At 36.5% G+C, this 22,256-nt stretch overlaps 1 protein-coding gene across 8 annotated transcripts in view; it reads right to left on the minus strand.

Annotated features, from left to right (window-relative positions):
* BLNK (B cell linker) overlaps nt 1-22,256 on the minus strand; it is a 964,832-nt gene that overhangs the window by 176,906 nt on the left and 765,670 nt on the right. For all 8 annotated transcript variants that reach the window (XM_044056709.1, XM_044056708.1, XM_044056707.1 and 5 more), the window contains 2 exons: nt 7,732-7,757; nt 1,043-1,120 (listed from right to left, as the gene is read on the minus strand). In XM_044056709.1, the coding sequence (XP_043912644.1) occupies nt 1,043-1,120; nt 7,732-7,757 (104 nt within the window). The remainder of the gene's footprint in view (nt 1-1,042; nt 1,121-7,731; nt 7,758-22,256) is intronic.

Raw genomic sequence — 22,256 nt, forward strand, 5'->3', positions numbered from 1 at the left:
AAAGGAAAAAAATTAAGTGATGAATGCGATATGAAAATGTTTCAAAAGAGAATTATTGAATAGAGAACAAAGCTGAAACAGAAGAAAAGTGTACGGTGGTATAAAAAATTATGATTTTTTTTAGCTGGATCATGGGAAGAATTAGACATGTACATGAGGAGTAGAATTTTACGAGCAATAAAAAATTTCAGTAAAAAAGTGACTGGGAAGACTTTTTGTGTTGACTTTCTTTAGATGAATCTCCTGTAAAGTGAAACACTATAAATGTAAGAAGGAGAGATTAGAGATTTATATGTGGGGAAATATGTAATGCAGAGTAGACAGCAATAGTTGTGTATATTAATGGAATGTTTCAAAAAAGTAAATCGGGGAATGATATTGTATAGAAAATATGACAATGTAAGAGAAAACAATAAGGCCAATATGACTGTCATGAATACTTTATAGTCTCTATGGAAAGAGACATGCCAAGAATTATTGTGCAGAAAGCTATTCGTATTGAATGATATGTTGAAAAAGATAATGTTCTGGATGTGGCATAAAGCGTGGAGTGGGGCTGAATGATAACTTTAACAAAAATGTAAATAAGTAATGAAAAATAATGATGTTATACAAATATACAAACACTTTGTGTTTTAAATAATTAATGCTTACTATATTTTAATAAGTGCCATAGGATCTTAACATCCACCTGGGCTATCACAGTCTGAGGCAAATGAGACCTGAGTTTAATATGTCCTCTGAAGGATGACACACTAAGGACTACGGTACCCCCTTGTGCTGTAATGTAGTTTCAGTAATGACAAATTAATCCGACCATCAGGCATTTATCAGGATAGTAAAACATACTAGTAGTTTAAGTCAGATATTATTGTAGTACTAAATTAACTACAGAATTATTTACCACAGTTATTTACCAACTTAAGGAGTGAGCTGCACTAATGCTGAATATATGAATATTGAATATAACTGTTAATACAACACTGAGAATTAACAAAATCAGAAAAAAGCAGAATCGGAGCATTATATGTATTTACTATACCTGTTGTTTTCCTTTGCATACGAAGTAGGCCCACGTTTTTCTGACATAGGACTAGATTTATGCCCAGTGAACATTTTTCTGAATGAAAATATGAAAATAACATTTTATCAAGAAATGTGAGCAATAATGGGAATATCTGCTACTTTTAAATACTTATATGTATGGCGTGCCATGCTTATTGCCTTAATTGTCATAATGTACAAGATATAATTTTACCTGTGACTTCAATTTCTATATGGCAGCTTAGAACAGATGAACTGTTAATGAGTTTCCATCAGTATTCTTGGGTGGGGTTCCTTTAGTCTCCATTAGCCTACTAGATGACTTTAAGTAAGTGTCTTAACTGGACAGTTCTCTCTCATCACCCATGTAAAGATTCACTTGTGACTAGTGGGCTGACACAGTTAAATAAAGAAGCAACTACCTAACTAACTAACTAACTAACTAACTAACTAACTAACTAACTAACTAACTAACTAACTAACTAACTAAACTAACTAACTCACTAGGTTTTTATACAATTACTGCTCATTGCTATTCAAAAATCAGCACCCTGATTGGACAGCCCAACCAGCATGTCTGCTGTAAATGTGATGGTTCTCCCTGGCCTCAATGATTCTTGTTCTATCACACCACTATTGAAGTTGAACAGTTTAGATGGTTGATTTGTAACATATCTATTATATGTTTTATATTTTGTGTCATATTAAGAATTTCTGAAACACTTTTATTATTTAATATATAGTGACATAAAATTATAAGAGAATAATTGATTCATTATTTCATTTTATATATATATATATATATATATATATATATATATATATATATATATACACACACACACACACACATATATATATATATATATATATATATATATATATATATATATAAAATATATTTTTTACTGGTCAGTTACATCACATGACCTTGGTATGTATGTATTTAAGTGTTGTTCTTGGTTATTGTGGCAGTTCTGAAGAAGTCTTTTAACTAGACGAAAGCACTTGACTGCTGTTTCTTGTGGAATAAAGTGGTTTGCTGGTAATCCTACCATCTTTCTGGTGCTTCCTTCTCTTGTTTTTTGGTGTTTGGTTGGATTATTTTACTGTAAATCAAGCATATATCAATAGAAAAAAGTTGTGCTACTGAAGAACTATTGAGCATGCAGATTTTCTAATGGCATATGCTGGGAGACAGCAACATGGGAGAAAAATCTGATATGTTCTGCAAAACTAAAGAAACAGAGACATACCAGATTTTCCTTTTATTTCTCCACTGTCCCTCATAAAATTCTGACTTTTTAAACATTTAAAACAAAAACAACTGCAATTCTTTTTTCTTTGTTGCTTCTCCTGCATTGAACTGATGCACTGTGCAAGTGTGGGGACAGAAGTCCCTTATGCATGCACAGTGCACACTCTGCTAAAGAAGCCTGAAGTGCTGTTGAACTACAAAGACATTATTTAAGAAAGGTACGTAATTTCTTAAATAATGTCATTGTATAAAAACAATAATCCAGGATTTACCCACACACAGTTGTGGATTATTGCTTAACTATATTGTCAAAGGTATAGTTCTGAAGTACTATATTACACAGCTATCTTTCGTCTTTTCTTAATTAATGTTACGTGAACGGTCAGTGCTGAATATCACTTTTGTTCTAGTAACATTATCAACAAATTTTCAGCAAAGACTAGCAAAAGCAGCAATTATGTTAATGAAACATAGAGAAATATTCATTTCTTTAATATAACATATCACAAAAATCCATTGTAATATAAAAAATATAGAACATGTAATGTAGTCCCTAAAATAATTTGGAAGTGGTGAAATTAAAAAATAATAATCTATTTAAGAAACCTGTCATGTTCTACGTTTTGTGAATGTTGCTGCTGAATGCATTAGTATTTCACTGTGAGGTGAAATCTGAAAACCTGTTCAGTAACAGGATGTGTGTTTAAGTATAGAAGGACAAGATGATTGTGAGGACTTCAGAACCAGTTTTAATTTTATGTTTATCAAAGGAAGGCTCTTTAAGCTAATTAAAATAAAAGATCATTCCAGGGATTCTGAAGACCAAAGACACATACGGCATGTGGTATGAAATGTTTTTTAGATCAAATGACAGGGATGTGGACTGGATAAGCAGATAAACTTTATCAGTTAATTCCTTATCAAACATTAGATACATTTCTTGGACCCCTTAACTCCTGTTTTTGCAAATTGACCAGCACACTGATCTCTTTGAGTAGTTTAACTTAAACTTTACTTGTACCTGTAATTCAGATTCATATATTATCAAGCCTGTACTTACTATAGTTGATAATCACACAAATATTATAGATATCAAATATAAACAGAACTGTCTAGAAAGACATTTAAAATGTATACTAACTTGGAGCTCAGTCAATGAATTTCACAGACTACCAGGCTGCAGTTAGTTTTGTGATAGAGAAAGCACTGAATTTTCATGGAAAGTCTGTCAAACATCCAAGCATTGTTTTGTTTTAGCCACATATTCTGAGGTGGACATCAGTGAGACATCTTATCTGGAGTTTTGTATTGCTTTGTCTGGATTTTGTAATGACGAATACACTATTATTACAATTCTTTATTTCTGTTTTCATCTTGATTAGAGTTAAGGGTTAAACTACATCATGCAGTGTTTTTTTTTTACTGCAGTTGACAATTAGCAACCCATCAAGGTTACTTTTCATGATAGATAAGGTTGCGGACTACTTTGCCTAACTTAGGGCACTGTTCATAACCACCATGCACAAAATGGCATAGAAAAGCCCCCTTCTAATAATGGAGTAAGAGATTGTATAGAGTCTCACCCCACTAAGTAGGGTGGAATACAAATGCAAATTGGAAACAACACCCCCCCCTTGAGAAAATGTGATTCACAAAAGCAAAAGCATCTATACATGGTTTGATGTTATGGTCCAAATGAAAAAAAAACTCTGTTACAAGGTAGGAAAATCCCTAAAAGAATGACATAACTTATGATGCAGGAAAATGTGCTACCACACATAAACTTGCCCTAGCTGCATAATATGATACTGCTGGTGAGCTCCCATTAGTGGTAGGTCACACAGCACCAGATCCCCTTATTAGCATATATGGTAATGCCCCCTGGTCCAATGTCATGCCTACACAGTGAAAAGTTTGTATGAATCACTCCTAGCATGATGGCAGACTACAGTGCATCAGTGACAGGCAGAAAAGTAAGGTATGCTTGACTTTACTAAGTAGGTACACATAGCTAAAATGTATAATGTCAATTATCAAAATAGGTGGTAAGAAGAGATGAGGATGTCCTGCCAAGAGATATACTGATTGCCTGAGATAAGTCCTGCAACAGTCAAGCATGACAGCTGAAGAAGGTAGCAGAGTGACTATGAATCAAGAGAGGTGTTGACAGTTAATGCTTACCCCATCCACATGTGGAAATGGGAAGAAGGGGGTTAGTGATGATGGAGGTGATTAGTCTTATGTCTGGAGTATGAAACATAATGAAAAATTTGTCTTAGAGCTGTTAATTAAAGAAGTTAATGAATAGACACCAAAAACATTTTCAGCATTCTGATATTAAGAGAAAATCCATAACAAGTTGTAGTCAAATGTTATATAATAACATTGTAGTGCTTGAAGCACAGTTATTATTCTTCAGAATCAAAAAAAAAAAAAAGATAAAGCTGTTACAGACTACTGTAGTATGAGACTCAATTGTAACAGCACTTTCAGAGGTGTGTAACAATTGTTACACACACCTTAAATGCTGTGACACTCTGGTATAAGTGAACATATATTCTTTCAGTCCATGAATATCTTTCTCCCTATGTCCACTGAAGTTTACAGACGTTAGCCTGCAAGTAACTTATTTAAATCAGGCCAGTATTTAAAAACTGCCCCTGACATTTTCCTTGCTTGCTGTCTAAGTGAGTTTCAAAAGCAACAAAACACATTACGTTTATTTTTATTTTGTAACTGATAGTACATGGAGTAGATCAGACTCCATGCACTACAAAGTTATAATCAGGTCTCACCAATCATAACCAATTATCCAATTATTATGTGTTCTCAACAGTTTACTATCAAAATTCTGAAGTTTATAAAAAATAATTAAATTCAACAATATGTACATCAAATACTGCATTTTCTTACTAATAATTTTGAAAAACATGAATGTCAGAGAATGTTTCTTCAACATTTTGGTAGTAAACTGTTCTCAACATGAATGTCATGATTCATCACTTTAGCTTTAAACATGTTAGCAATGTGTACTTACTTAATAGAGTCAAACATACGTTATTTAGCTACCTGGCATCCATGCCTCGAACACATAACAATATGGTTATAACCGGGGACCTGATAATGACACTCTTTGTCTCCACATGAATCATGGCCTTCATGTACATGAAAACGTATTTATTTGTTGACTGCATGTAATACAGTAAATTGTCCTATGCCAATTAACAAATTGATTACTTTATTTGTAACTGATAATCTTTGTATTAATAACCAGAAAGCCACTCACAGATCTGTTTTAGTCCCCCACTTATTTAACAGTGCACTATTAATAACCAGGACATCCCTAACGGCTCTGTTTTGGGCCCCCATTTATTTAATATTTAAGTGTGAATTAGACATAACAGAAGAAATATTTTATGTTGTTTATGCAGATGACATAAAATCTAGTAAAATAAATGATAATAAAAGCAGAATTTTATAGCCCATCTTTGACAAAATATATATTTGTGAAAATTTAAATGATGCACAATTTAACAGAGGTAAAACTAAGCAAATATATTTTGATGGATGAAAAAATTAAAACTAGGAATGAAATAAGCAATATTAATGCAGAACTAGACCATTCTTTCAAACATTTTGGCACCTTGGTGATGCCCAATTGAGTTTCAAAGATTATATTATTAGCACACACACGCAGAAGACTTTGAACAATCAGATGAACAATTTGACTATTTTCTTATGCCAAAATCATTTAATACAATATTTTCTAGGATTACACAGTTCTAAAATGTGATATTTAACTATCTACGATTAAGTTCATATCAAGAGAAGAAAAGATTAGCCCTTTCATGAAACTTACAAGATACAAGTCTATCCACAATGATACATCCTGGGCTCTCCTTGCTGTAGTCTATCAAAAGAGGTAATGCTTGTGGACAAACAACACTGTCTGAACTGTAAATATTATGAAATGCACAACATATGTGTGTAACTCACAGGAGATAGTGCTGACCAGGCTAGACATTATTATGCTTGCTTTGGACTGATACTTAGTACTAGCAGAGAAGTCACTGTTTATGTAAGGTGTCCGTTTGTTAAGTGATTACATTCTCACCTGCATGGAACACAAAATCTGCTTACAACCGATCTGAATGAGCATATGCATTTGGGAGGTGTAGTGTCGCTAGTAATGACCATTCCTTCTTGTCCATCTGCAGTATTACTTGTTACTGGTTCTGAGGACCTTTATTTCCCATTTGTTCCATTCCTTTATTATCTAATCTTTCAGCCACTACTGAACTTTTCTGTTTATTTTTAAGGAAAGAAACAGTAAGCCAATAGACATCATTTGCAGTAAAGTGCCAATAGGCGTCTGTGGAAGTATAGGATTAAACAGAACTCACAGTGACACTAAAACAGTGTGAAAATTGGCAGCAACAGCATGGAGATCTAAAGAACCACATACTTTTATTCTAATGGTAAAAAACTTTGATTCTAATGGTACTAACAAAGCAGACATGACAGGGAAGGGGTGACAGTTAGCCACCAAAGATTATTTCAGAATAATAACGTACTGCCAGGGTATGTGGTACTTCCAGCAGGTACAGTGGATCTGCCACCCAGTTCATACCATTTAACCCTGTATTGCAGGTTATTTGGTCACTCACTAGGTCTCAAACAGACAGATATGGAGTAACGTTGCTGAAGCAACATGTTTCTGCAAGGATTACTGAGCATCACAGATTTAATTATAGGATGGATGGGAGTAGGGGCTTCACTGGAGTTTTAAAGAGTCTTTCCTTATGACACATAACAGTTCCTGTGCTACTTTTAGTTACTGCTGCAGATGCAAACGTGTGCGGCTTGATCTATGCATAGCTTCTGTAACATAGATAGCCTCTCGGCACTGTTTCACTTATATGACTTCTTGTAGACTAAAATGTAGCCTAAGCTGAACGGCGGATGCAAATTTGCTTTTAATTACTGCTATCCATTGTTCTAGATTGCTGAAAAATTTGAGCATCAAGCTCCATATGCATATACACGTATGTACACTCATGTACATGTATGACACTACAGGTTAACACTGCATTTCTTACTAGAACTAAACACATTAGAAATATAAAGCATCATTAAAACTCTAAAAGTTATTGCTTCTCTAGTAACTTTGATGAACAAAGGGGGGGGGGGTGAGGTAGGATGTCTACATTACAGTTAAAATTTTAAATTGAGGAAGGGATTTCATGACTATCCTCATACACATATAGTACAGCCATTTCTCCAATGATTGCCAGGTTGCTAGAAAACATTTATAACTGTACTGAGATTTTTTCAAATACTTTGCATAATGCTGAAATAAATTAATGAAAATTGAGCATGCAGACATTTTTTATCAATCTGAATTAACAGTGATAAAATGTAAATAATACCTGGTTACTGAAGGTGGAGATTCTTCCTTGAAAACAAAACAATACTTAGTTAATTATAATTGTAGGGTAAGTGTATATCTCATTTCTCAGTGTTCAGATGTTATTTAAATAGCTTATCACCAGATATGCTATCAGTTTCATAAATATTTATATTTATAACATGTTAGTACATAATTAGGTGCTGAAATCATTAAATCCTGGACAGAACCAAGAGAGTTAAAGGTTTATATAGAGTTTATTAAAATCTTATTCACAAAATCCAACAAATATGAACAGGCCTTACTGAATGGTATAAAATATATATTTTTTGAGAAACATTTTCTTGTGTAGTATTTTACTCTGCACAACTTTCATGTAAAGGTTGTTGCTTCCTACAACACCCTTACTATATATCATTACATCCATGCCCCCACATCACTGTCTCTGCATTTTCTGTGTGTTTCTATCTAAAAACAAAAAAAACAAAAAAATAATCCTTGTTTTCCCGCCTCTCCTCGACTAGTTTAGACCAGTTTACAGGCATTGCTGTATTCTGGGCTGTGGTGTAGTTCCTGTGTTGTCCATTACCTTACTTGGATAGAAGGAAGTTTCTTTGCTCACCAGTGGGAGTGGGGAGCCTTGAGCAGCCTACCTGTCCCTGTAGGAAGTGACCTCAGCAGAAGAGCTGTAGTAATTGGTTGTTTTGGACCATTTCTAGCTCTTTTGAAGTTCCCTGTTTAAAATCCGCCTCTGGGCATTTTTTTCTGGCTATACTACTCAGACAAGCTCCTCGTGATCCTGCAGAGTGGTCCTAGCTACAGAGAACTCAGAAAAGCGACTACTTTCTGGATTTAAGTATCTTTGCTGTTTTTTACTTGGAATAGCTTCTCTAGCTTACCCTAAACAAGCTTAAACTGTTTTTTAGCTGTTTGCTGCATTATTTTAATATCTGCACTTAAAGTTACATTTTAGTCGAATTTGATCGAAAGTTTGTTTGTTTGCTTGTTTAATTTAACTGTTGAGGCTGCCCACTAAAGTGTGCTAGCCTGTGTAACTGATTTATTACTGTGTGTGCATTTTCTGTGTGTTTCTATCTAAAAAAAAAAAAACAAAAAAAATAATCCTTGTTTTCCCGCCTCTCCTCGACTAGTTTAGACCAGTTTACAGGCATTGCTGTATTCTGGGCTGTGGTGTAGTTCCTGTGTTGTCCAGTACCATACTTGGATAGAAGGAAGTTTCTTTGCTCACCAGTGGGAGTGGAGAGTCTTGAGCAGCCTACCTGTCCCTGTAGGAAGTGACCTCAGCACAAGAGCTGTAGTAACTGGTTGTTTTGGACCATTTCTAGCTCTTTTGAAGTTCCCTGTTTAAAATCCGCCTCTGGGCGTTTTTTTCTGGCTATACTACTCAGACAAGCTCCTCGTGGTCCTGCAGAGTGGTCCTAGCTACAGAGAACTCAGAAAAGCGACTACTTTCTGGATTTAAGTATCTTTGCTGTTTTTTTACTTGGGATAGCTTCTCTAGCTTACCCTAAACAAGCTTAAACTGTTGTTTTAGCTGTTTGCTGCATTATTTTAATATCTGCACTTAAAGTTACATTTTAGTCGAATTTGATCGAAAGTTTGTTTGCTTGTTTGTTTAATTTAACTGTTGAAGTTGCCCATTAAAGTGTGCTAGCCTGTGTAACTGATTTAGTAATTAGTTGTTTTGGACCATTTCTAGCTCTTTTGAAGTTCCCTGTTTAAAATCCGGGTTCGCACGGCTTTGCGCAGTTGTTAAACAAGGTTAAACTTCTTCTGACTCCGCCAAGTCTGCTCTTCAAATTTTTCCTTAAGGAAGCTCTACTCTTAGTATAGTCAGACTACTCGCTATATTATAAGCCTAGCACTTGTTCTCAAAACTTCTCTACTAAGTAAGCACTCTCGTACTAAGTAAGCACTACATCCACCTACCACCCCTGTGAATATCCACTTCCCTTAAAGGCACAGCACTCCCTTATACTGTTCTAGCATGTCGAGTGGTAGATTTCTGGCGTCCACTCCAGTTCAGCTGGTAAATCTAGGTATTTTGAGACAATGCTACAATTGTCTCATGTACACAGACAACCCTCTCCTCCTCCCAACAAACACAAATGCATGTGAGAGATGCAACTATATAGCCAAACTGGAGGCTGAACTCTCTCAACTCAGGGCTGGCATGACCAGACAGGAGGAGATGGTAGCCACACACATAACAAACCCAGTCCCACATAGACCTACCACAACTGCAAATCAAACACATAAAAACACAAAGACATACTCAGAGGCTCTAATAAAAAACTTACCAAAACAACAGAGGCTCCCAAAGCAGGCATCCAAAAACCCACCACCTCAAAACAAAACACATGCAACACATACTTCAATATATCAGTGTGTCAATCAATCACAGCCCTTAAGGCCAAACATCATGCCTGATACACTAGTAATAGGTGACTCTATAGTCAGATACACTGATGTCCCCCTTACCAGGCTGAACAAGGAGAGGGTGACTGTGAGCTGCCTATCGGGAGCTAGGATCTGCCACATAACACACGCACTCAGGTCACTCCAAAGCAAGTGCAAATATGACTACGTCATTGTCCATGCTGGTGTGAATGACCTGAGACGTACCTCCCTGGACTACATGAAAAGAGACATAGAGGAGCTCTCTGATTATGTAGCCCAGGCTGGTATGACCCTGACCCTGAGCAGCATCTTGCCCTCACCAAGAATGATGCCACAATACAAAGACAAGATGATCAGCTGTAATAATTGGCTCAAGTACTGGTGTCATTCTAAGAGGATCCAATGTCTGTCTGCCTGGGATGACATGTTGGACAAGCCACTCTGCTTTGCAAGGGACGGCTTGCAACTGTCACCACTGGGCTTCCGAATATTGGCTAAGGCTCTTGCCACCCCCATAGTGCCTTTTTTAGGCAAGGCTCAAAAGACAAATCCACCTCCTTAGAAAACAAAAATGGAAAAAAACTAAGGGTAATGCTGCTCAACGCCAGAAGTCTAAATCTCAAGATGCAGGTTCTCGATGCACTCCTCAGTATGGAGAACATCGACGTCTGTGCAGTCAATGAAACCTGGTTCAAGGCTCCTGAGAGCACCCCAGCGCTACCAGGCTATACCTCGTATCATGCTTTTTGGCCCGCAAAACCCGGACCGAACCACAAAGGGAGGGGGAGTGTCCATATTCATCAAGGACACCCACACCGCCAGGTTAGTAGCAACACATGAAGCATCAGAGACCATACAGGTGCAACTAACCATAGGCAAAACTGCTATACAACTGGTAGCATGTTACAGACCACCCTCCCAATCTCAGGAACCCCACTCAGCCTTCCTGAAGACATTGGAGGATATGAATGTATCACAAAATACCATCATACTGGGAGACTTCAACTACCCAAACATATATTGGGTACATTATTCTAGCCCTAACACCCTAGCCCAAAGGTTCCTGGAATTCATAAATTAAAATGCACTGGAACAACTAGTCACCTCTCCCACTAGGGGAGATAATATACTAGACCTGATCATCACAAACTTGGGGACAAAATGCTCCACACCGGTGGTATACCCCTCACTAGTGAGATCTGACCACAAACTAATCACCATGGATATACATATCCCACCTCCACCCCCAGCACAAAAGACCACAGTGAAAAACTTCTCAAAAGCAGACTTCACTCTTCTTAAGACTGAGATGGTATCCTTTAAGCCCACTGGGCCAGTGGATACCACATCCCACAATGCCGAATCCTTCACAAATGCTTTCTATGGACATCTCCAAGAATGCATGGATCATGCAATCCCAAATAAATCCAAGTCCCTCTCCACCAAAGGCAAGCATCCTGTCTGGTGGACCTCAGCCATTAACAAATTGTATAACAAAAGAAGGAAGCTACTGCATGACAGAGCAAAATCCCATAAAGGGAAGACATCTCTGATCAACACTAGCAGAAAACTACATTCTCTCATAAAAACATCCAAGGCCAACTTTGAGAGAAAAATCGCTAAGGACACTAAAGATAACCGCAAAGCCTTCTTCAGCTATGTTAGAAACCTGGGCAGAAACCCTCAGATATGCTCAGAGTTAGTTCACAACAACAAAAAATACACTGAACCCACAGATATTGCCAACATTCTGGCTGACAGGTTCAGTGCAAATTTCTCCCCTCCCTCACCCCCAAAAGAAGAAATACTTATCCCAGCTGAAAGTAATCTCCCTGTCATCTCAGATGTCCAAGTGAGAGCCGCCCTCAACAAAGCTAAAAACACAGCATCAATGGGACGTGACGGTATCCCAGGTTGCGTGCTACGTGAACTCCAAGAGGAGCTAAACCCGCACATAAAAATGCTATTTAACCTTAGCCTTACTACAGGATATGTACCTGAACACTGGCGTACAGCAACAGTGGTCCCACTCCACAAAGGGGGTACCTCTACAGACCCTGGGAACTACCGCCCCATAAGCTTAACCAGCCTGATCTGCAAAGCTATGGAAAGAATCATTATGGAACTCATAAACAGAGACATTGGGGACCTACAGACACTTGACCCCACCCAGTTTGGCTTTGTAAAGGGCAGATCCTGCCTTTTGAACCTTGTTGACTTTTTCAAAACAGTCACTAGAGCCATTGATGAGGGCAAAGCAGTCCATACAGCCTACCTGGACTTGGCTAAGGCCTTCGACACAATACCCCACTTAGGCATCATAGATAAGCTCAACAGCTTAAACGTAAACCCTTATGTCACTAGATGGGTTGCAAACTGGCTAAAGGACAGAACCCATAAAGTTAAAATCGCTGGAGCAATGTCAGACTCAAAGCCAGTCACAAGTGGTGTCCCACAGGGATCTGTCCTGGGACCCCTCTTGTTCGGCATTTATTTCTCAGATGTTAAAGCAAACATGGAAGGGTTGTGGCTGACAAAGTTCAGATTCAGTGCAGATGACTGCAAACTAGGCGCCATAGTCGATACACCAGCGGACACATACATCCTACAAAAAGGCCTTACAGAAACGGACAACTGGTGCCGGAGTCATGGCCTTAAACTAAATGCCAAAAAATGTATAGTCATCCCCTTTGGGAAAAACAAAGTACCCACAAATTATCACATAGACAGCAACCCACTGAGTACGGAAAAAGTAATCAGAGACCTAGGGACCCAAGTCGACAGCGACCTCTCATTTGACACCCACGTTGCCAAAGTGGTTAGAAAAACATTCTACCTTGCACACCTTATCATGAAGGGATTCACATCCAGATCCAAGGATGTCATTGTACCCCTATACTCCTCCCTCATCAGACCCATGATTGAGTACAATGCCCCATTTGGTATGTACCTCACCCGGCATTTGCAACAGCTGGAGAGACCACAAAAGTACCTCACCAAGAGGATCAAGGGTCTCCAACATAGGTCTTATTCTGCCAGACTAAAGAAACTCCAGCTCTATTCAGTAGCATACCGCCTGCTCAGAGGTGATCTCTGCCTGACGTACAAGACCATGTCCAATCAGGAACTGCTGGACATGCTCCACCTCAAAAAATCCAAATCCATCAGAACCACGAGAGATAAAGACTTAAACTTCGGCACAAGTATGAATAGGACATGCTGGAGGGATAGATTCATACCTAGAGGCTTCCCATGCTCTGGAACAAGATCCCAGTTCATGTTAGGCAGAGCCCCTCACTGACTCTCTTCAAGATAAATCTTGATGAGTGGATGGGAGATCGTAAGTTTACCCCAGGGGTCACATCTGTGTCACTACTAGACAGGGGCACAGTAAACTAATTCTATTATATAAGGGGACCTTCACTGTGTCACTACGAGGTGGCCTAATGGTTAAGGTGTTTGCCTTACAAATACAAGGTGCAGGGTTTGAGTCTCACAAGGGATAATTGGCTAGGCTTAAAATGGCTCGCAAGAGCAGTTAGCTTAGTACTAAACTATGAACCTATGAACCTATGAACTACTAGTCAGAGGCACAGTATTCTAAATCTATTCTGTGCATTTTTTGTACCATTTCATGGGGTGGCGAAAGCTACATCACTATGGCTAGGCTTACAAATGCCCCAGGGCAGATAGCCTAGTACTAAACTATGAAACTATGAAACTATAAAAGTAAGGATGGCTACACCCATGGTCAGCCAATCTTGATTTCAACAGATTTATAGTTTATATAGTTTTATAGTTTGATAACTAGGTAAGTAAACTGGTCTACCGTCCCTTTTTAGTCATGATCTGATTACAAAGTATAGCAGTGCACCTTTACAGAGAAGAAACAGGACAAGATTTCAGTCATAAATGCAATGTAGTATAGTACAAGGGGTTCAGACAAAGGCATTTTGTATAGTACACAAGCTATACAAAACAGAGAGATAATCAAGTATTATGCAATAACACAGAATGATGAAAATGAGTTGTGATAGTTAAAAAAAAATTAAGTAGTGTAGAGTTATAGTTGAAAGGCCTGGCTAGTATCGTGAAAGAAGATCCACTTAGATTCCTTATGGAGGAATTCTGTAAGATTTTTAATTATTAAGAGTCATTGTTTTTTATTTCTGCTGGTAGATGGCTCCATATAGCTGGCCTTATTCTAGAGAAAGTAATTTCTTCAATGGCTAGTCTGAATCAAGGTCCGACACGAGTGAGGTTGCATTCTTGGCTTCTTTTAAGGGAGTAGTTTGGTTCCTTAATTTGCTGCACTCTTCTGAGAGGAGGACAGTAGTCAAGTGTAGAAATGTTAAATACTAGTGTGGTAAGTAGAGATGAGGCTCTGTTTGTAATGAGAAACCAGTGTGCCTTTTCTGATAACCTACAGTGGTGATGATTTCTGTCTGCTAGAAGGGCAAATCTAAATGTCTTATTTTCTGCTACCTGTCGTTTTTGAGTATTATTAGATAAATGAAAAGGATAAGTGCTAGCACATTCAGTCTTTGGAATTAGAATGTTTTGGCTATGGTCACTTATGCAGTCTGGGTAAGAAGGTGAGTGATAATATAATTTATTTGTGTTAGTACGTTACTGGTTATGCATATAGTTAAGGAGAGGATCTAATATAAAACAGAGGTATTTTTGATGGTTTACACTAGGTACAGCACTACCTTTACTGCCCTTAATTGTTAAGTGAAGTAGTGATGAGAGTTTTTTAAATGCGGAGAAAATCACGATATTTGTCTTAGTTTTAAGTAGAAGTTTATTTGTGTTTAACCACTTATGTGTTTGATGAAACAAACTTTAGAAAGTGGTATTTATCCCCTTTTTCAATATTCTTTTAAGGCTATTGAACCATGGCACACAGTACATGTCTGTAGAATGTCAGCTACACTCCTTTCAAGAGCAGTGTTCACTAGATTTGACAAGATAAGTAAATGGAAGTGTGATACCAATATACAGTAAGCACTTGTCTTATTGAAGGGTTGTTTCTTTGTTATGTTCAGTCATCCTTTCTGTAACTATAAGGCAGTAAATTGTCTGTTTCTCCTAGATGTACTCAGATCTTTATAAACATCCTTTCTGCTTAAATTTATAATTTATTTTTCATTTAAATATATCACAGAATCAACATTTTGGATGAAGCTTTTTTTTTAAAATAAGTATTCTGCTCGGAAGTTAAGCAGTATCTCCTGATATTTCCAATTCTCACACTGTAGAATTTATGAAATGCACCTTGACAGATCATATCCAGCTTTATAGGCAAGGCTTAATTTAAAGCTTACAACAAACTCTTAAGAACTGTGGACTTGGCGCAGCAGTGTCCTTTGGTATAAAACAGTTTACATTTACGATACTTTGATGTGTATTCACCACTAATACATCAGAATCAATATAAGCATTTTAACTAAATTTAACCTTTTCCTATACCTCACACTGGCCTCCATGAGAACAGGCATATTAGTGTGATTTTGTTTCACAGTCTATTTCTTCTTTTTGTAGAATGGTGTTTGGTCACCAATAATATGGGGTTGGGGGTTACATAATGGTTTAAAGTGTTTACCTTGCAGTCAAAAGATACATAGTTTGATTCTCAATAAGGAGAAATTTGATAGACTTAAAATGGTCCACAAAGACACAGATTAGCACTTACCCATGAACAATGAACTTAGCCATGAACTATGAACCTACCCATGAACTCGACATCATAGTGAAAATTTTTTGTTACTGTATAGTGATATTGTGAGTTACTGGCTTTGCAGGTAGTTTAAAAAAGGCTGAGTCTGTTTTTTTAACTGAATTACTCTAATATGTGGTTATTGTAAACTTGGAAAAGCATTACATAGTTCATTTACATTTTCTTTAACCCGAAAAGCAAGGTTTTATTAAATTTTTAAAGCTGTCCTTAAAAAAAAAAAAAAAAAAAAACAAGAAAAAGAAAGACCTTCTTTCATCCTCACATTCATTCTGCTCATGAAAACTGGCAGCTTTGGTCATTCATTGTCACTTCAAAGAACTGTACTTTTTATACAATGACTGTTTTTAGTTAGATGGATCATATCAAAGGTTCATTGGGAAAATGAATTTACCAGCTTGCTTATGTTTTTGTTGCAGCAAAACTCATCCCAGTTTTTCAAAGGTCTGTAGGTTCATAGGTACTTACAAGGCTAATGATCTTGGAGGATCATAAGAAGCCTAGCCTTACATTCTCATAGTAGTTTTTATCCTTTATATTTTGCATATGAATAACATAGAGATAGTCCAAACAAGGATATGTTGGGACATTTATATGTTTCCCCCATCCATGAGGGACAGAGTTTGTGGTTACACATCCATTCATCCAAATTACATTTGAATTGAATAATAGAAGACCTTTGCTTTATGCAGTGTGAAAGATGGTTTGACAGAAATGGTATTCTCTGTGATACAAACCTATACTTCCAGCATGTTCCACTTATTTTGAAAAAGAAATTGAGAGCCCTTGAAAGGGTATTTTTGAAACTATGGGACTTATGAATGTGTAACAGGTCTGAAAGAATGGGGTCTGCTAGAGCTCTATAGCTGAGACAGAGGTCAGATTTAATTTTGTTGAAAAATTTCTCAATAAAGTAACTCTAAGAAAAGAAGTTGCAGTTTATTTAATTACTGACTTCAGCAAGACAGTCTGTGAGTGTGACATTATGAGTAGTAGTCAATAATAATGTTAACTATCTCATTGTTAAATAGTGTGCATTATCTAATTTTCATAGTTTTGTAGAAGATTCATTATATAGTACAAAAAAGCAAGTATTCCTTTACTGGAGTTCATAGTACAATACAATATTCTTTATGTAGTACAAATGCCTCTTGTTGTCTACATAATTCTACTGTAAGTAGTTTAGCAACCTATTGCCAATATACCTCTCACCTGTAGAGATTTTCTCAGAATGTCCCGATTTTTACCTCATATTTTTGCTGCGTTTTTCATAAAATTATGGTTTTCTGGCAAATTAGTAGCAAATCATTAAAGACTAAAGTTAGAAAATAATGACAGACATTTGAGTTTCAGATTTCTTACCCTTCAGAAAATTCATGCTAATGTAAAACCTGTTATTCTATCAAATTTCTAAGTTTGTAAGAGCAATATTTAAAAATTGTCCCTGTTTTTGGGCCTTTGTCCCACTTTTATTTATGGCTTTGTCCAGATTTCTTGCTGTAAGAGATTGAGAGGTATGATTGCCAACCCTGCACTGATTAATCTTACAACGGTTTTAGTGCCTTTGATTTTATTACTGTTTTTTTAATTTAAAGTACTGTATAACCAACTTCTTTTATTACTTTGCACCGTTTTTATCTTATTATAAAAAAATTGTCCAAGCTTGAAATTCATCCTCTGCTCCTTTCGACAAATGCATGCATAAATAAATAAATAAATGCATGAATGGATGAGTAGTATATAATCTCTGATGGCTAGTGCATGCCATGAAGGCTGAGACAAATTCCTCTCCAAAACAATGTGAAATTTGAGAAGAAAACAAAATGGTATGACCTCCATGATCTATGACAGGGAACTAGAAATACTCTCTGGGCACTAAATGGCATCTAGAAAATATTATAGACAGAAAAATAACACTTGTATAAAGTTAACTATATTAGAGGGTGGGCTTTTCTTTTACATGGTTTGATGCTCTAATGACAATATATACATTTATCACAGCTTGTCTTACAATTTTTGGCTATTGCTAAGTTATGGTCTTCTTCTTCTTCTTTCGGCTTTTAGGTTAGGTGTCGCCACAGCGGACCTCCGGTCCGCTAATGAGTAATGAAATGAAAAACTATAAGATCTGATGTAATTAGCTACATTTGACAAAAGGGCCCTGTTTAAAGATTTGATATTGAGACTTAATGACAGTAGTTACCTAAGGCGGAAAAAGAATTAATAAAGTGAATGATGGTTAAAACAACAGCATGTATTACAATAAAACAAGAAACACATGAGAATTGTATAACAGTAAAATACCCTTAAGAGATCATAGTTTAGGGCCAGCACTGTTTAATATTTATGAAGAAATGTAGTTACAAGTAGTAAGGCAAATGTGGCTACATTATGTGGACAATCATAAAATGCGTAACGGACTTAAGTAGGGTAAGGAGGTAAGTGAATTTAAGAAATTTTTGGTAGAGTGCTACATAATGGCTTTCCGACACCTGGAAACAACGGGAATGCAAGCAAGGCAGGTTTTTTTACATGCAAGAAAAAATAAGAGCGAGTACAATTAGGAAGGGACACAGGTAATAAAAATAGGGATAATTATAAATAGAATGGTAATAGTAAACAGCATGTTACATTTTAATATCAAATGATTAGCTACATATAAATGTATGTTCTACAGTATAGAATATAGAGTGAATAGGCAGTGACTGAACGTAAAACAATACAACAAAGTAAGTATTTGATTTTAACAAATTCCAGACATTAAGGGCTACTGATACATTCATATACAAGTTAAGTCACTTAATTTTCTATTTTGTTTGGTGTACCATATTAGAAATGTGAGAGAATAAAGATATGGTTCAGATATTTTTTTATTCAAACTGAAAAAATGAAACAGAAAACTTATGAATAGATTCTAAGGTTTAATGAATGTGTATCTTATGTTGCATAGAATTCTAGAAGGACATTCAGTTACTATGTACAAAGCTTTTCATAATTAATATCTAAGACAACTGTTGAAGTAATAGCAATGGAGTATCAGAATGAAAAAAATAAGGGACTGAAGTAAGGAAAATGTGTCTGAAATGTGTTTTATTTGATAAAGTAGTGAGTAATTGGAATAATCTTCCAGTGACACATGGGAAGTAGGAACATCAGGGAAAAAATGTAAAGGTGCACAAGTCATGACTGAAGTTTTGAGTACCAAGTCATATTTTTTGCCTATTAATTCATGGTATAGTGTGTGACAGAAGGACCGTTCTATTGTCTTTTAAAAATGTACTTCAGAACTGCACAAAGAAATACTAAAAGAATACATACCTCTTAAACTAACGTTGAACACATATTTACATCAATTTCAGAATGGTGTTTAAAACTTTAATTTAGTTTAATATGTGTGGTATGCATAGTCGAAAACAAAGGAGAAATGAACAAAACTCCTTGTCATTAGGTGAAAATGACATACTCAGTGACAAATGTAATCTAATATCTAATACTTGAAGGGAAGGTTGAAGAAAGTGTAATGCTTAAAGCAGTACCCTAATAAAGTAGTTTTGACTGTATAAAACAGTGAGCAAAACTGGATCAGAATTTAATGTTGATTACCTTGCAAAAGATTATATATATATTCAATACAGATCTCTGGTTACTGAACATATGAAAACATTATTTTCAGGGTCAAAATTCCAAAAATCATACCAGTGATTGTTAAATGCAATTCCAGTCTTGAACCTGTTTCTTTTATATTTTTAGTATATTTATATATCGGCAAAATCAAAATAGATTGTGAATAAGGAATATTGAATAAAGCAAATGGATAGTTTTGCAAGCAGTAAATTGGTTAAAGAATGCTCCAGCATAACATTTCAGGAAACCTCATGTTTTCCATTACTAACACTGTAAATAATTTCATTATTTTATGGTGTTTCCTTGGGGGGAGAAAGGATGAGAGAATAAGTAGTATTGCTATATCTTGGCTGTATTGTGGGCGTGGTGGCTAGTGGTGTGCGTAACCAAATTAGAATGTTAAAACAGGTGGATATTGTTGTAACTGGTGTGCAGTACGTGACTGGAATGATTATCAGGAGCTGTCTGTATTTATTATTACGCAGTACATGGAGGAAGCTGATTACACTTCGATATTTGGAAAAAGACAAACCAGTTAAGTGTAAGAGTAGCGTGAGACCTGATCTTAACAAATGTTAAGTACCCCTTGCTAAAGTTATTAAGGTTTGGTCCCACACTGTCCAGTAAAATCTGGCAGTAGAAATGACAGGGGCAGAATAAAGGACTTGTTTCTGCTTGCTGTCCATTGCTAGCATACCCCTGACTTCCTGTTCTTAACTTACAAAATTACTAGAATAACAGGATGTATGTTTGCCTGATTTTCTGAAGGACAAGAAGCCTGAATCCTAAATGTATGTCATTACTTAGTGTCCTCAATCCTATGAGGCAAAAATCTGGACATTCTATGAAAATCTAGACAGTTGAGAGGCATGTAAGGTGAGTGTAAAAATAAGGGACTGTGTTCCACTATCTTTCTGAAAGTGTTTGTTATGTGTTTTACATCTTTGAATGTGGTAAAACGCTTAGCTTTTTTTTTTTTTCATTTTTACTGTAACTTGTAGTACATAGAGCAGACCAAGCTCCATGCCCTACAAAGAATTATGAGCAGTTTGCCAATACTTCGTAGATTCGTAGATTCGTAGATTAGTACTAGGCTAACTGTCCTTGTGGGCCATTTTAAGCCTAGCCAATTACCCCATGTGAGAATCAAACCCTGCACCTTGTGTTATTAAGGTAAGCACCTTAACCATTTCGCCAACCTCCCACCCCTAACACCTAATAGTTCTTGCATGGATGCCAAGATTCACCTCTTAAGCTTTGTTCTCGAGGTGCATTTCTTGGCATCCATGTCTCAAACACATAATATAGTTAGCATCAGCAAACTGCCCATAATCCTCTATGTTCATAGGTTCATAGGTGTGTACTAGGCTAATGGTCCTGGGGCCTTTACAGGCCTAGTCATAGGATTACCCTGGTATCATGCCACCCAACCTTAGTTCCCATTTATACAGAATAATTAAAATGTGAGGCAATTTACTGACAGATATTAGGAAGTGGATTATATTATAATACAATAAGAGTGGAAAAGTAATGTCAACATTATTTTTAAGAAAACACAACTCTAACTATATAGATTTTCCTAAATGAAACATTTGCACTAAATTTTCAAGAGCTGCAATACTGTTATGCATTCTGGGCCCTCTGTCAGATGTGTGAGACCAAACAAATATCCTCTAGCTACGAAAAATAAAGTGTAACTGACAGCGAATTTTGAAAACATTTTTTCTTTGTGGTGTATCCCTCTGTATCCCCTCCACACACATTATGGGGATATGTCCCTAGATCACTGCTGTTTATAAAGCCTAGGTACAAGCTCTTTCTGTGGATTATTCCTTCATGCACTTAACTGACGAATGGCAACAAATTGGCAATTCTTGACCTTTGTTTAAAGCAGAAGTATTCTGCTTTAAACAAAGGTCAACAGTTGCCAATTTGTTGCCATTCATCAGTTAAGTGGATGAAGGAATCATCCATGTTCTGTTGGTAGGTAAACGTAGATTGGTGGATTAGTGTTCGTACATTATCAGGAAAATTCAGAAGGAACTTTTTAAAAAGCCGTATTAAAACACAGCAGAAAATAATGATAAATGTAAGGAAAATGAGGGCTAACATCCTTTGTACTGAATAAATTTGAAGAACAGCAGTTCTGATCCCCAGAAGACTAAGACCAAAAGTGCGATACTGGAAAACATATACTAAGTCAAAAAAGTGTACTAAATCCAAGTTTCTGAGACAGAAAGAGCTTGTAGCTAGGCTTTATACAATAGATTAGTAAGTCATAGCTTTAATAGACTTACTCATGAAATATCAGCACAGGAGGGGCAGCATCATTCTGACATTGTTTCTCATTTTGTATAAAAGTATGAAAGATTAATACTTAATGCTTGGCAAACTGCACTTGAAAAATTCCCAAATACTAGTAATTTAACACTTTCTCAGATATACGCTCCCTTCATCAAGTGGCTTGGGGGAGACCTGTTGGGGGCTGCCACAAGATTTAATTTTTAATTAAAAACTATTTTTCATTAAGAACGTACTCTGTGTGCATCTTTAATACAACACATACACGCACAAGATTTAAACGTTTAAAGTTGGCCCACATCACACTGGGACCGGTGCTTGCTACTACACATCCTGGTGTGTCCTAATATAGCTCATTGCTGAGTGGTACACTCCTGTGTGTACTGTCCTTTGGATGAAATGTTAAACTGAGGCCACATCTGTCTGTGTTAATGGTAGGTGCTGTCAGATCTTTTACATCTATC

Source organism: Protopterus annectens, chromosome 14.part0 (assembly GCF_019279795.1).
Source record: "Protopterus annectens isolate FY-2018-M chromosome 14.part0, PAN1.0, whole genome shotgun sequence".
Taxonomy (NCBI): Eukaryota; Metazoa; Chordata; order Ceratodontiformes; family Protopteridae; genus Protopterus; species Protopterus annectens.